Genomic DNA, 16,427 nt, shown 5'->3' with positions numbered 1-16,427 from the left:
GTACTGTAATCACGCGCTTTGCTGTAAAAATGCAGGGAACCACTCGCTATAAATCTCCTAACTGTGATATTTTCATAAATGGAAGTCGCGTTTTTTTCATCTGAAACATGCAGCGATTTATATTCCAAAGCCACTCATATAGTGCAGAAACATTCATGAAGCAAGCAAAACATGCGCAACGCATGCAGAATGAGAGGGACAAGTACAGTACAGTCTAGCGCATTTTACACAGGCTGCTAGTTTCACTTTCGCCAGAAAGTCATGTATGCTTCAAACGTATTTGTACTGATGCAGAATGAGAGGGACAAGTACAGTACAGTCTAGCGCATTTCACACAGGCTGCTAGTTTCACTTTCGCCAGAAAGTCATGTATGCTTAAGGGTGAAAATAAATGACGTTTATAGTGAATGCCCCTATAAATTGTCTTATATTTAGGATTTAGTTTTAATCCAAGTGATGCGTGCTAAGCGAGCGAACATCAATAAAGCTCACACAACAGAAGTGCGCGCTCTCTCTCTCTCCCTCCCTACCATTAAGTAACTTGTGCATTGTTTTACTTACTTCTTTTTGACATATCCGACCGAACTACAAACTTTCCAGTGATGTTTGTGAGAAAGGGATATTAGGTTAGGTTTAGGGTTAGTAGAATAAGTTGACATATACTTGCTAAGTTTCTCATAGTCTGTATGTTGTATGTTGTGGACACATTAAATAAAGCATTAGAAGATATTAAGCAGACAGTCTACTAATACTCTAATGACTGCTAGTTGACAAGTAGTTGCGAATTTACTTACTGTTAGTAGAATGTTTCAAGTGGACTATATCAAAATAAAGTGTTACCTTCAAACGTTCTTGTGATGTTTAAAACGGTTCAATTCAAACATGTAAATATGTCTATGATGGCTAAAATGTTAAACTAAAATATTAAAATATTCATAAGATGGCCATAAATCTTTCATTCAAAAGCATTTAATTTGAACACACCTATGATGCCTAAACATGTTTAAAGGTGGGGTAAGTGATTTTTCAAAAACGCTTTAGAAAACTGATTCGGGCCGACTAGCAAAACAAACTTGTAGCCAATCAGCAGTAAGGGGCAAGTCTACTCATGATGTGGAGGAGAGAGCGTTCAGTGCACAGTAGTGATGGGAAGTTCGGATCATTTTACCGACTCGGACCTTTGAGTCTCGTTCAGCAAAATGAACGAATCTTTTTTCGAGTCATTTCGTTCATTTTAGCAAAATATAATTAAAATGTTACGTGTTACTTCCCTAACACGTCTACTACTTACGCAAACGTTGATCACACTACAAACACTACAAAACTGCTATAAGAAACAGAAAAGATGAATTCATTGTTTACCTGGGTCTTCAGTCTATGATTAGCTCACCTCACCTCTTATCTGACAAGGATTCGGGTTTGAGTTGTTCGTTCATCACGTGACAGCCCCATAAACTTAACCAATGCAGTCTGAGCCGGAAAATAATTGATTAGTTCATCTCTCAAGTCTTTCGAATCGTTCGTTCTTTTGTCACGTGACGTGACATCATTTTATAGAATAATTAGTTAATTTATAAGCTTCCTTACAAACGGGTGCATAGTTATTATTATTATTATTATTATTATTATTATTATCATCATTAGCCTATTATAATAATTATATACTCTTACATTTACGTGATGCGTTTCTGGTCTCAAATTGTAGCTTTTTACTTCTTACAGTTTATAAATGTGTGAATGTCTGTCATTATGGTTCTTTTCCATAACACTGACTGTTGTAACAAAGGAAATAAAGAGTTGGTTATTATTATTAAGTCTGCGCGACTGAACGAATCACTCCCCGAAACGACTCGTTCTTCCCGAGTCACATTAAAGATTCGTTCAAAATGAACGAATCGTTCAAGAACGACCCAACACTAGTGCACAGGACGGACATTAGCGAGTCGAGTGACAGAAATCTTGAGATGGCAGATAAAAAACAAAAGAGGAAAACGTCTGTGGATCAAAAGAAGGCTTAAGGCAATAAGGCAAGAAGTAGGACCCGTGTAAATATCGGATTAGCTTTCCAGCGCTGGAGAGAACTCAAGGAGCGGAAGGCCTGCGATCGGACGCCGAGGTTGCTGTTTCTTCTCGACAGGTGAGTAACACCGTGTCTGCGCCGCAACAGCTAAAGTCTGTCTAATACACTGGACACGACAAAGCGACCATTGAAAATCATTTGAAATTTGTGTCAATACGTCATGAATAGAACGCAGCAGTGGGATTTGTCGTGCCATGCCGCGCAGCATCCAGTGTAGATCATAGATATGTATATATATAAATCTATGGTGTAGACAGCATCACTGATTATAATGAGTTCTATAGTATTTTGTCGCGCCGCGTAACTCGCTTCCGGTGTAGACACAGTGTAACATTGGTTTTGTTTTGTTTCACAGAACTAATCGTTGCCTGTGTTGTGTACGTATGTGTGGGGTGGAGCTATCAAAATATGGGCGAGACCCTTTTGGGGTAGGAGCGTGTTTGTTTTGGTGATTTCAAATGTCAACATTGGCTACCAGAAATCGCTTACCCCACCTTTAATATGAACGTTTTAATCTATGTGATGCTCTAAAGATGCTGTATAGACAGGCACTTTCACTTACATAAAAATATACAGGCAAGCATTTATGTTTTTCAAGCAAAAGTCTATAATGCCTAAAAATTGATTTGAAGATTTTTGGATTTTAAAAACAAACACAAAATGTTGCCCAAATGGTTTGGTTCAGATGTGCCAGCAATGATCAAAACGTTCAATTAAGAAAAAAAATATACCTATGATGAATATGTTCAATTTGAAAATTAAAATACAGCTATAAAGCCTAAAAAAGTTTATAAATATACAAACATTCCTACATTGCCTCAAAATGTTTTATTTGAACATTCAAACATGCCTATGTTGCCTAAAACATACTGTCTAGGTAGGAAGCACCCTGGGTTTTGAAACACGGCCACATTCTATAAGACCAGAGGTTCATTCTAACTTCTGCATGTCAGCTTTAACACGTGTTTCTCTGTCGAGAAGGACTGACCTCATTCAAAACTTAATAACAAGCACCTTTAGGTATTTCCTCACACATACAAACATGTATAACCCTCAGAACCCCACACACTCTCACACACAACAACATTAAACCCCTCAGGCATAGTGTCCTGGTAAAGGGTGTGACAAAGTGATATATTAGCTCTATACCTCTCCTGAGCATCCTCTCGGCTGCCTCCTTGGACACCAACTATACTTCGGTAACCCTGGCAACTGCCATCATGGAGAGATAAATTGAAAGCAACTGTCTTGATTCGCCGGGTGCTCGTGTCAACAGTGAATCAGAGGCTTCTTTTCTGCCGTCTCTCACGATTCTTGCTCTCTCTTTAGGTAACAGCAGCTTGATTCGAAGTCAAAGACTACGTCTCCATGCTGTGAATAACTCCATGCTGTGAACACAAACTTACTTGTCATATGTGTGCTATCTGGGGCCACAGACACAAGCATCTCAACGTTCTCCACTTTCTACAACATGATAGATATATTGTTGTTAACTAAAAGTAAAACTATAAAAAAAAGTTTTTTTTATGGTTTGAAATAAAGCTGAATTAAAATATAAATATTAGATGAAAAAATGTAACAACCTATATAAATATAAATCTATCTATCTATCTATGTATCTATCTATCTATCTATCTATCTATCTAAATAAAAATATATAAAATTACTGTTAACTAAAACTATACAAAAACTGAAATAAAATATAAATATTAGATGAAAAAATTTACATTTAAAAACTACAGAAAAATAAATATCTATAATTAGAAACTTTTTTTTTTAAATAACTAAAATTACAAAACTTAATATATAAGATGATTCATCAGTTGATGATTGATCAGTATTCTTTTAAATTATAGTTATATTTTGAAATTGTATGTTCTGTTGTAATATTTATTAGTTTATAGGTTGAGTTTACATTTTTTATCTAAAATTATATGTGTGTGTGTGTGTGTGTTTGTTTATATGATATAATCAAATATTGTTTTATAAATATTCATATATATCTTTTTAGTATTTTACAATAGAATACTATTTTTAAGCTACAGAAACTACTTAAAAAAAATAATCCAGGTGAAATATTTTGCAGTACTTGCGGGAAACATATTTGTGCATTTGTGTGACAGATTATTTAGCATATATTACAACTAAGGTCACAAAGAAAAATTGATGTCATTGCCATCACAAAAATAGATTCAAAGTGACTTGCTTTTTTAGCGCAGCTTTGTCATCAGCTGTATCGTGCTGCTATCAAACTACGTTTTTTTTACGTCTATGTCAGCTAAAGAAAGCTTCCATCTTCTCCTGACAATAGGAAGAAAACTAAAAGACTTTATCTGGAAGAAATGACCCTTTGAGCTATGAAAAAATGATGTTGAGACCAACCAGTCCAGCCACAATGGAGAGACTCATATGCTTTGTAATAACAGAATAAGGCATTGGAATCAGTCATTATCTTGCAAACGGTTATTTGCATAAGTGCACTATCATAAAATGGTCTCTGTGGACAGACTAAGATGAAAGAATGAAATGTGTTATGTCTGGTTCTCTCTCATCATCTCGTCCGTTCTTCTGTCAGAATCTCTCTCAGTCTGTCTTGCCCCTTTTAGGGGTTAATTGAGTGTAATGGAGTCGATGTGAAGCCCTTCCTCCGACAGAGCCTAGATGTGTGTGTGTGTGTGTGTGTATGCGAATGTTTGTGTTTACTGGGTCATCCCAACCTCCCAGCAATTTTGGAAACACTGCTATCAACAAAAAAATGACCTTTTTCTCCTCTCTCTCTCAATTCCTTTTCTTCAGTTTTTTCTTTTTAATACTTCTGAATATTTCTTGCTATCACAAGAGGACCTGGGTGAATCACATGAAACCTGTCAAGAAATTACATATTTCATTTCATTTGCACATACAGTATGTGACCCTGGACCACAAAACCAGTCATAAGGTCAATTTTTTATAAATATTAAATATAAATAATAAATATATTTATTGAAATGATATTTCATACACTGCATTTCTTATTTTAAAAAATCTGATTTTTATAATTTATAAACTTTTTCTGTTGATTCTGGGGTGAAATGTCACCTGGGCGTGTTTTTGTGAGATTCACCCATAAAGAAATTCTTTGATGCTTTGGTATGAAACCCAAATGACCATGAGTGTGGATAAGGAATAAGCCAGAGGTAAAGGATAAACCAATAGGAATGCAGAAGATGATATTGACCTCACCGCCACCCCTTAAATCTCCCATCGTCCAATAGGAAATGAGTTTATGGGTGAGTGTCGAGGGAGTGGCAGGTCTGGATGTCCTGAGGGTGGAATCCATCATGGAACGCTCCAGACTGAGAGAGTGCTCTTTCAGAGTGACACCTCATTTACCTGCCTTGCACAAACAAAATGGATTCCCTTTTGCCATCAATAAATCACTCAATTCTCCTTCCCTCTCTCTTTTTCTTCTCTAAACGGAGCTCATAAATCGGCAAAGTAATGAAACAGCAGAAGTGAGGTAAGGTCTAAATTTTAGCCTCTTAACTGGTGGTAAACGTGACATGTTAATGATGAGTGATGAGCTTTTACCTTTCATTCACACCGGCCCATCAGAATGCCTTTATCATCATATTTTCACAAGAAAGAAAACTTACACTTACTGTGTAGTAATCATTAGGAACACTGCAACAGATATTCAGAGCTTTAATGAGATCTTTTTTTCACTCACAAGGGTGAAAAGCTAAACCAACAACACGGTTGTTGTCCGGTCTCAATATCAACTATAGCCAATGTAAACAGCTACTACTGAGCAGAGCAAAAATCTGTAATGTGCATGTCACCTTTACTTTACCATACAATGACATCCAAAAAAACAATCTCCCAGACTGTTCATTATTTCTGAACACTCTGTCTATGACAGACTTCATCAAGATGCTGTCTCATATATTATATTATATAACTGCTTAAAGGCCAATGTTTTGGAATTGACAATGACATTTAAATATGGCAATGAATCCCATAAATTAACATTCTGTGTGTATGAACACAGGAGTCACCCCCGAAATTGTTTCGACATCATATTGATGTTAAAAGGAAACATATATTTGGTGATATTTTTGACCACATTAATTAATGTTGGTGACTGGAGACTTATTAATAGCTGATGAAATTAAAAACTACCAGTTACAAAGGCAGACTGTTTGGTTTTAGCTTGCAGGACTGCAAAGTTTCATGCACAATAAATACATTCTTACTCAGTATTTTTTTTAATTAATATATTATATCTTTTTTTTTTTTTTAATTAGCATTTTTTTGAGTTTATAAAATATCTAGCAATATAGGGTAAAAAATAAAAACTGAATTCAAAGGGAAAGTTTATTTGACTTATCCCTTTAGCATTTTTTAAATATATATTAACCATAAAGTAACTCTGATTTAGATTTTTCAGAAAATAACACTTCAGATTTTGTCATTATGCTTCTCAATTAAATGTTTCTTGATATAAGAGTGATACATTTTTACATATTTGTAATGGGAAACAAGACAAAAAATATTCATTGCAGTGTTATTTAAAGTGGCTGAGCTACTGTCACACTAAATTCCTTGTAATTTATTTTTATAAATATTATATAATATAAATATATATATATAAATATTACCAATTTTTATTGTTATTTAATCTCTCTAAACATGAACAACTTTGATGGTTTAAATATTTGTTAAGAACTTTGAGGTACAGACACACAGCTTGAGATGCATTCAGTGACGCAACATCACCTCGATCTAAACCTAATTTTTGAATTAACTTAAGGATTCATATCATAGCAAGGGCCAAATTTTACTCGATATCATACACTGTCAACCAATAACACTCGCGCTTGACCTCTGACCTTTGATTCCTCTGTGCTGTTGCTGCTCGTGCACCCAGCGACCTGTGATCTCTAAATCCACTTTGACAATATTTAGAACAACATGTCATGGCCTCGAATCTGACCCTGAACAGGAAGTGGGCGGCCAGCGCTGACCGCACCGCTACGGCACTAATTACACACTCTCCTGGTCACCACACTCACCTCAGGGAGTGACAGGTGGACACAGCCAGACAAAGGGCAATGACCAGAGAGAAAGAGAGGGGACTTTTATAGAACGCCAGACACCAAGGACAGGCGCTTTGGCTTAATTCCTGTTGGTATCATCACATTCTGCGTATTAAACACAAACACACTGCAAACCACACAAACACACGTTATTATTATTAGCGGGCCAGGATGTCAGGAAATACTGACAGATGGACAACTAGGACAGAACACAGCAAATGCCTCTCAGGACCTCACAAAGAAAGAGAGTGAGCCCTAAAGTGTTGTTCTGCGGCAGAAGTACCTTACACCTGCTGGAAAATTAGAGTCCTGAGGTCCAAATTAGCACACAAAGCCACTCGTTTTGCTGAAGTGAAGTTAAACAGCACAAAAGAACTGCTTCAGAAAGTAGCTTTTCAGAGAGTAGGTCACTATTCTAACTTACAAAACAGCATTATCTACCCTGTGTAATATCAAGCCATTTTGAAATATGGTTATAGTAAACAATTCTGTATAGATCATCTGTAGTAAGATCCCTATCTAGGAACAGACATGCTCTCAACACACACACACACACACACACACACACACACACACACACACACACACACACACACACACACACACACACACACACACACAACCTACATGTGAAGTGAAAGAGCATATATGCTTTGTGAACAGGTATATCCAAAAATGCATTGAGATTTATAATTTGTTCAAGAAAAACGGATAAATTATGAATATACACTACTGTTCAAAAGCTGGGGTCAGTATAAATTTTTTTTTCACCAAAGAAACATTCTGCAAGGACACATTGAATTGATCCAAACTGACAGTAAAGACATCTATAATGTTGCAAAAGATATTTATTTCAACTAAATGATGTACTTTTGACCTTTTTTATTCTTCACAGATCCTGAGGGTGGAAAAACAGAGTTTCCACAAAAATATTAAGCAGCACTTAAAAATATTAAGGAGCAACAACTGTATTCAACATTGATAAATGTTTTTGTGCAGCAAATCAGCATATTAGAAAGATTTCTGAAGGATCATGTTATAAATTATGAATATACACTACTGTTCAAAAGCTGGGGTCAGTATAAATTTTTTTTTCACCAAAGAAACATTCTGCAAGGACACATTGAATTGATCAAAACTGACAGTAAAGACATCTATAATGTTGCAAAAGATATTTATTTCAACTAAATGATGTACTTTTGACCTTTTTTATTCTTCACAGATCCTGAGGGTGGAAAAACAGAGTTTCCACAAAAATATTAAGCAGCACTTAAAAATATTAAGCAGCAACAACTGTATTCAACACTGATAAATGTTTTTGTGCAGCAAATCAGCATATTAGAAAGATTTCTGAAGGATCATGTGACATCAATTTCATTCTAAAATACACATTTTAAACTGTAATAATATTTCACAAAATTACTGTTATTGTATTTTTTAGCAAATAAATGCAGCCTTGGTGAGCTTAAGAAACTTAAAAAAAATACATAAAATCTTACTGGTCCCAAATTTTTGTATTCCCATATTTCATTCAATATTAACACATATTGATAAAAAAAAATTCTAATTGAAATTATTACATGATATGGTAATTCATTTAATGCATTAATCCCACTGAATTAATCTTACTATTTCCTGAGAAATATCTCCAGATAAAGATAATTCAAACACATCTGATTGTTTTTGCAGGTGAAAGCTTTGAATAGACAAAAAATGGTTCTAGAAGTTGATATATTGTTTGTTTTATTACCATATAAAACGTATCATGTTGTTAGCTTAGCAAAATGCTAATGTCAAACTCAATCGGAATCAACTGCGATCGGGTCTCTCACGGTTTTGTGTGGCACATAATGATGTGATTTAGTACATTTCAGATGAGTGTTTCAGACAGTAGAAAAATTACACCTGCTATAAAAGGCAGTGTGGTGATAAACAACCTCTGCTGTGTCTCCAGTGTCAGATTTGTGCTGATTAGCGCTGCAAAACACCCACTGTACCCACCAACCCTTGCTATAACTCTAAACTAAAGTATTCCTTATTTACATCGGACGCAACACTACGAGTTTGAATTTCAAATGAATCCATGTAAGTTTAACATTTTCTTCCATTTAGAAACAACACAATTATAAAGTGCCACATCTCACGATCTCTAAAAACCTGTCAATCATCTCCCTGCAATAAATACACAATATGAGATTCAGAGCAATATTGCTGGGAAATTCAATAAGGCCTGTTGGAGTCCCAAAACACAGTCGATTCCAGCAATGTCCTGCAGCTCTGCAGGAGAGGAGAGTCTAATCTGAATATATATTAAACATTTGAATAGCACGATTTAAAAGCAGGATGTCGATCAAATGCTGCTTTGTGAAAATGTGATAGATTACAACATTATGAGTAATTTAGATGGAGGAGAACGAGCAGAAAAATCAGAGCGATTTCATTCAATACAGGTCTCAGCAGCCTTAAATAAAATGGCTTGTGATAACTTATAAAACACACTCTCAAAACTACCCACATTGCCGCCTTTGAAAAACACTACAGTATCACCATAAAACATATACATTGAAAACAACCGATTTAATCATAATACCATGGCATTTCGTGAGGTATCTTACAGTATCATTTATGTACCATGCATGGGAATATGATTAACAACTATCATGGCATTACTCTTAGAGTTACTGTGACCGTTCTGTGGTACAGTGATGGAATCAGATGGGAATACTATGGTACTTTGAACATGTAACAGGGTAGTGGCATCCTGTTCTTGGACGTATTATCGTATATTTCAAAGCACCATGATACCATGCTACTATAATGGCATTCTTGGAAATACCATGTAAATGCGATTCAACATGAATTTCAGTACCATGGTATATTTCAGAGTACCCAATTAAATTTATCTTTTATAAAGGATATTTAAATCAAACTGAATGGTAAACAAGACATACAGTATATATATATATTTTCTAGTTCAGCTAAATTCTATTTTTTTTATTGATTATGATTAATTTGACTAACATGTCAAACTGACAGTACTAATAATTATCATGTATATTACTATTTGTATTTTCAAATCACTCCTTCAATAGTTTCACCCTGAGGGAACAAAAAATAAATACTATAGTCCAAATCCTATGGTACCAGTGAATCATGGTACCACCATAATACATTTGCAAGTGAAGATTTTAAAAATAGAAACAAAATTTGTCATTGTTTGACCCCTCTTACAATGACCCGGTTACAATTAATCATTGATTATTTGACAGTGCTGTTACTGGAGGAATGAATATTCACAAGCCCAGAAGGAATCTGCAGATTCTGGTTTGGTGGGGATGGATATAAACATGGAAAAATGCGGTCACACTTTAATATTAGATCCAATTCTTGCTATTAACAAACCATTAACTATGACTTTTGCCTCAACAAACTCTTAATGCTTGCTGCTTATTAATAGTTAGTAAAGTAGTTAGGATTAGGGATGTAGAATATGGTCATGCAGAATATGTGACCCTTGACCACAAAACCAGTCGCTGGGGTATATTTGTAGCAATAGCCGACAGTACATTGTATGGGTCAAAACTATCGTTTTTCTTTTATGTGAAAAATCGTTAGGATATTAAGTAAAGATCATGTCCCATGAAGATATTTTGTAAATTTCCTACCGTAAATATATCAAAATTAAATTTTTATTACTAATATGCATTGCTAAGGACTTAATTTGGACAACTTTAAAGGCGATTTTCTCAATATTTAGATTTTTTTTCACCCTAAGACACCAGATTTTCAAATAGTTGTATCTCAGCCAAATATTGTCCTATCCTAACAAACCATACAGCAATGGAAAGCTTATTTATTCAGCTTTCAGATGAGGTATAAATCTCAATTTAAAAAAATTTGACCCTTATGACTGGTTTTGTGGTCCAGCTGGTTTATAAGTAATAATAATAATAATAATAATTCCTTACATTATATAGCGCTTTTCTGGGCACTCAAAGCGCTTTACATAGAAGGGGGTAATCTCCTCAACCTGCTGTGTGTACTAATAAACAGCCAATAAGTTAATAATAGGCATGCTAATAAGCAACTAGTTAATAGTGAGAATTGGTCCCTATACTAAAGTGTTACTGTCTTTCTTTTGCCAGTATTTTTGCCCATTTTTAGGTGTCGTTTCTTATAAATATATTTATATCTTTTGCTTATTACTATTGCCTGCATTGTTACTATAGTCATTCTGCATGTGTTAGTGATTTTAAACTTATAAAGCCCACTGTATCACATGAAGCACATATGCAAAACTTTTTTAGATTTTTTTTCTGGCTATTCTATGGGGTTCATTTACAAGCCATTTTGGGTTAATCGCAACTTTTTAATCCACCAGTACTTTACAGTAATTTTTGAATAATAGTTGTGTGTGTGTGTGGGGGGGGTATGGGGGGACTGCCTAGCATGTTGGGTCAAACATTTAACCCATATAGTATATTAAAGGGATAGTTCACCCAAAAATCTGTCATTAATTACTCGCCCTAATGTCGTTCCAAACCTGTAAGACATTCATCTTCGGAACACAAATTTAAAAATATTGCTGGGAAATTCAATAAGGCCTGTTGGAGTCCCAAAACACAGTCGATTCCAGCAATGTCCTGCAGCTCTGCAGGAGAGGAGAGTCTAATCTGAATATATATTAAACATTTGAATAGCACGATTTAAAAGCAGGATGTCGATCAAATGCTGCTTTGTGAAAATGTGATAGATTACAACATTATGAGTAATTTAGATGGAGGAGAACGAGCAGAGAAATCAGAGCGATTTCATTCAATACAGGTCTCAGCAGCCTTAAATAAAATGGCTTGTGATAACTCATAAAACACACTCACAAAACTACCCACATTGCCGCCTTTGAAAAACACTACAGTATCACCATAAAACATATACATTGAAAACAACCGATTTAATCATAATACCATGGCATTTCGTGAGGTATCTTACAGTATCATTTATGTACCATGCATGGGAATATGATTAACAACTATCATGGCATTACTCTTAGAGTTACTGTGACCGTTCTGTGGTACAGTGATGGAATCAGATGGGAATACTATGGTACTTTGAACATGTAACAGGGTAGTGGCATCCTGTTCTTGGACGTATTATCGTATATTTCAAAGCACCATGATACCATGCTACTATAATGGCATTCTTGGAAATACCATGTAAATGCGATTCAACATGAATTTCAGTACCATGGTATATTTCAGAGTACCCAATTAAATTTATCTTTTATAAAGGATATTTAAATCAAACTGAATGGTAAACAAGACATACAGTATATATATATATTTTCTAGTTCAGCTAAATTCTATTTTTTTTATTGATTATGATTAATTTGACTAACATGTCAAACTGACAGTACTAATAATTATCATGTATATTACTATTTGTATTTTCAAATCACTCCTTCAATAGTTTCACCCTGAGGGAACAAAAAATAAATACTATAGTCCAAATCCTATGGTACCAGTGAATCATGGTACCACCATAATACATTTGCAAGTGAAGATTTTAAAAATAGAAACAAAATTTGTCATTGTTTGACCCCTCTTACAATGACCCGGTTACAATTAATCATTGATTATTTGACAGTGCTGTTACTGGAGGAATGAATATTCACAAGCCCAGAAGGAATCTGCAGATTCTGGTTTGGTGGGGATGGATATAAACATGGAAAAATGCGGTCACACTTTAATATTAGATCCAATTCTTGCTATTAACAAACCATTAACTATGACTTTTGCCTCAACAAACTCTTAATGCTTGCTGCTTATTAATAGTTAGTAAAGTAGTTAGGATTAGGGATGTAGAATATGGTCATGCAGAATATGTGACCCTTGACCACAAAACCAGTCGCTGGGGTATATTTGTAGCAATAGCCGACAGTACATTGTATGGGTCAAAACTATCGTTTTTCTTTTATGTGAAAAATCGTTAGGATATTAAGTAAAGATCATGTCCCATGAAGATATTTTGTAAATTTCCTACCGTAAATATATCAAAATTAAATTTTTATTACTAATATGCATTGCTAAGGACTTAATTTGGACAACTTTAAAGGCGATTTTCTCAATATTTAGATTTTTTTTCACCCTAAGACACCAGATTTTCAAATAGTTGTATCTCAGCCAAATATTGTCCTATCCTAACAAACCATACAGCAATGGAAAGCTTATTTATTCAGCTTTCAGATGAGGTATAAATCTCAATTTAAAAAAATTTGACCCTTATGACTGGTTTTGTGGTCCAGCTGGTTTATAAGTAATAATAATAATAATAATAATTCCTTACATTATATAGCGCTTTTCTGGGCACTCAAAGCGCTTTACATAGAAGGGGGTAATCTCCTCAACCTGCTGTGTGTACTAATAAACAGCCAATAAGTTAATAATAGGCATGCTAATAAGCAACTAGTTAATAGTGAGAATTGGTCCCTATACTAAAGTGTTACTGTCTTTCTTTTGCCAGTATTTTTGCCCATTTTTAGGTGTCGTTTCTTATAAATATATTTATATCTTTTGCTTATTACTATTGCCTGCATTGTTACTATAGTCATTCTGCATGTGTTAGTGATTTTAAACTTATAAAGCCCACTGTATCACATGAAGCACATATGCAAAACTTTTTTAGATTTTTTTTCTGGCTATTCTATGGGGTTCATTTACAAGCCATTTTGGGTTAATCGCAACTTTTTAATCCACCAGTACTTTACAGTAATTTTTGAATAATAGTTGTGTGTGTGTGTGGGGGGGGTATGGGGGGACTGCCTAGCATGTTGGGTCAAACATTTAACCCATATAGTATATTAAAGGGATAGTTCACCCAAAAATCTGTCATTAATTACTCGCCCTAATGTCGTTCCAAACCTGTAAGACATTCATCTTCGGAACACAAATTTAAAAGATATTTAAGATATAAAACAAAAATAACGACTTTATTCAACAAGTATTCTCCTGCTCATCCGGTCTGCAACGGCGTGCCGCTATTGTGGAGAGAGTATCACAACGCATGCGCTTGCTTTCACATCATGTAAACGACACATGCGCATGGTGCTGCTGCTTATGTAACACGCACATGCATCGTTTACATGAACCGGAAGCAAGTGCATGCGTTGTGATTCTCTCTCCACAATGGCGGCACGCCGCTGCAGACCAGATGAGCAGGCGAAGAATTGTTGAATAAAGTCGATATTTTTGTTTTCTTTGTGCAGAAAAAGTATTCTCGTAGCTTTGTAAAATTACAGAACCCCTGATGTCACATGGACTATTTTACCAATGTCCTTGCTACGTTTCTGGGACTTAGTCTGGATCGTGGTGGGATCCTTGCTGTCTATGCAGGGTCAGAAAGCTCTTGGATTTTATCAAAAATATCTTAATTTGTGTTCCGAAGATGAACAAAGGTCTTACGGGTTTGAAACGACATGACAGTGAGTAATTAATGACAGAACTTTAATTTTTGGGTGAACTAACCCTTTAAGGATACCGGTGTGTAATCAAACTAGCAAAAATATTTAATAATCAAACACCCAATGAACAGGTAATTTTTACAAACGTCGGGTGGAAATCTGTAAAACTTTCGTCAGAGTTCCGCAGGTGCAAACCAGGACTGTGGATGCGCGATGCTCACCTGAGGCGTCCGCGGCTGTGGGAGTGCGTGAGGGATGTGTGTCGGCGTACTGCGTGCGTGCCGGGCTCCTCACTGACGCGCTGGAGGGAGGGCGAGCGGGAGTGCGAGGAGAGCGAGCTGCCAGTGCTCTGCAGGCTGCCATCGGCCGCCGCGTCGATCCCGGCATGTGCCAGAGGGGGCAGGCTCCTCAGAGACAGCACAGGCGAGTGGGCGGGACCTGTGTCAGCCACATTGTTCAGATTGTTGTCGGAGGCGGAGCGAGGCAGCGAGCGTGATGATGTCAGCGTGTCGCCTCCAGTCACGCACCGGCGATTTGTGTAGGAAGGCGTTTCCCTGAAAGGCACTGGAAACAGGAAGAGCAGGTGTCAACAAAAGGTCACATCGAACAAGAGGCGGCCGTACATGACAAACTGCCAGGTTCAATTAGCATAATTTGTAAATGAAGGGTACAGAAACCTCATCAGGCATTCAAAGAGGTAAACAAAAGACGTACTCGAATTACAAAGCACCTCATCTATAATTCATTACCAAAACACACTTCCTCCTGTCCTGACCGCTAGCACAGCGGTCGTTTGCTTGGGACGTTTTTGGGGTAAAAACTGAACATTACACAACAAACTCTCTTGTTTACCAATAACTGAGAAGTGAGGCTGTTTTTTCTTTCCACTGAGGAAAGCAATTAGTGCAGACCATCAACACTAGATGGCAATATCTCACCTCTCCATGATGCAGGTAAAATGCAGTTCTAAAGCTAATGTGTAGTTAAAAATGCACGGTGTCGTGTATATCAGGGTCAAAAGAGTTCATATGACTCAATGACAGCCTTATTTAATGATACAACGAGAGAGAGAGAAACAGAGACAAGCAGGATAAAAGAGTGCACAGCGCTGTCATCCTGACATATGGTTTGCTGTCAGTCTCATAGCTGATTCTCTCTAATCTCTAATGTAAATTAAGTATTGATCAAACCGCTATACTGAACATCCAGCTGTCACCTGATCAGATATGAACAGCTCTCTGCCAATCAGAGAAGGGCGTGAGAACAAGAACAAGCCACTCAATACATCCTAGAACTGTAGTTCTCAATTGGTTTTGCCTAAATTAAAAACATTAAACGATGTATGTAATATTTGAAGACTGTATTTTGTACCATTTATACTAGGCTTACGTATTTTGACTACTTATTAACTATTTACAATTATTTGGTTAGTTGTGTGTGTGCATTTGAATATTATATTTGTGTATATATATATATATATATATATATCACCATTAATCGCATCCAAAATAAAAAATTGTGTTTACATAATATATATTATATCACAGATACACGTATATATTTATGAAATATTTACACACATATATATATATATGTATATATATATACACACATACATACATATATACAGTACATGATTTATATTATACATAAATATAAATATATATTACATATATTTCTTAAATATATACATGTTTGTGCATGTATTTTATATACATAAATATACACAGTACACACACACATTGTATTATGTAAGCCAACTTTTATTTTGAAGGCGATTAATCACAATTAATCGATTTGACAGCACTAATAT

The 16,427-nt window shown here is 35.6% G+C and overlaps 1 protein-coding gene across 1 annotated transcript in view; it reads right to left on the bottom strand.

Moving 5' to 3' along the window:
• Positions 1-16,427, bottom strand: part of LOC107559873 (SH3 and multiple ankyrin repeat domains protein 3-like) — a 161,241-nt gene that overhangs the window by 92,316 nt on the left and 52,498 nt on the right. Inside the window, exon 8 of the mRNA XM_016243895.1 lies at positions 14,836-15,178. Coding sequence (XP_016099381.1) covers positions 14,836-15,178 — 343 coding nt within the window. The remainder of the gene's footprint in view (positions 1-14,835; positions 15,179-16,427) is intronic.

Source organism: Sinocyclocheilus grahami, unplaced genomic scaffold (assembly GCF_001515645.1).
Source record: "Sinocyclocheilus grahami isolate Dianchi unplaced genomic scaffold, SAMN03320097.WGS_v1.1 scaffold22.1, whole genome shotgun sequence".
In the NCBI taxonomy this organism is placed as follows: Eukaryota; Metazoa; Chordata; class Actinopteri; order Cypriniformes; family Cyprinidae; genus Sinocyclocheilus; species Sinocyclocheilus grahami.
The sequence above is the reverse complement of the archived record's forward strand: the minus strand, read 5'-3'. Positions and strand labels throughout refer to the sequence as shown.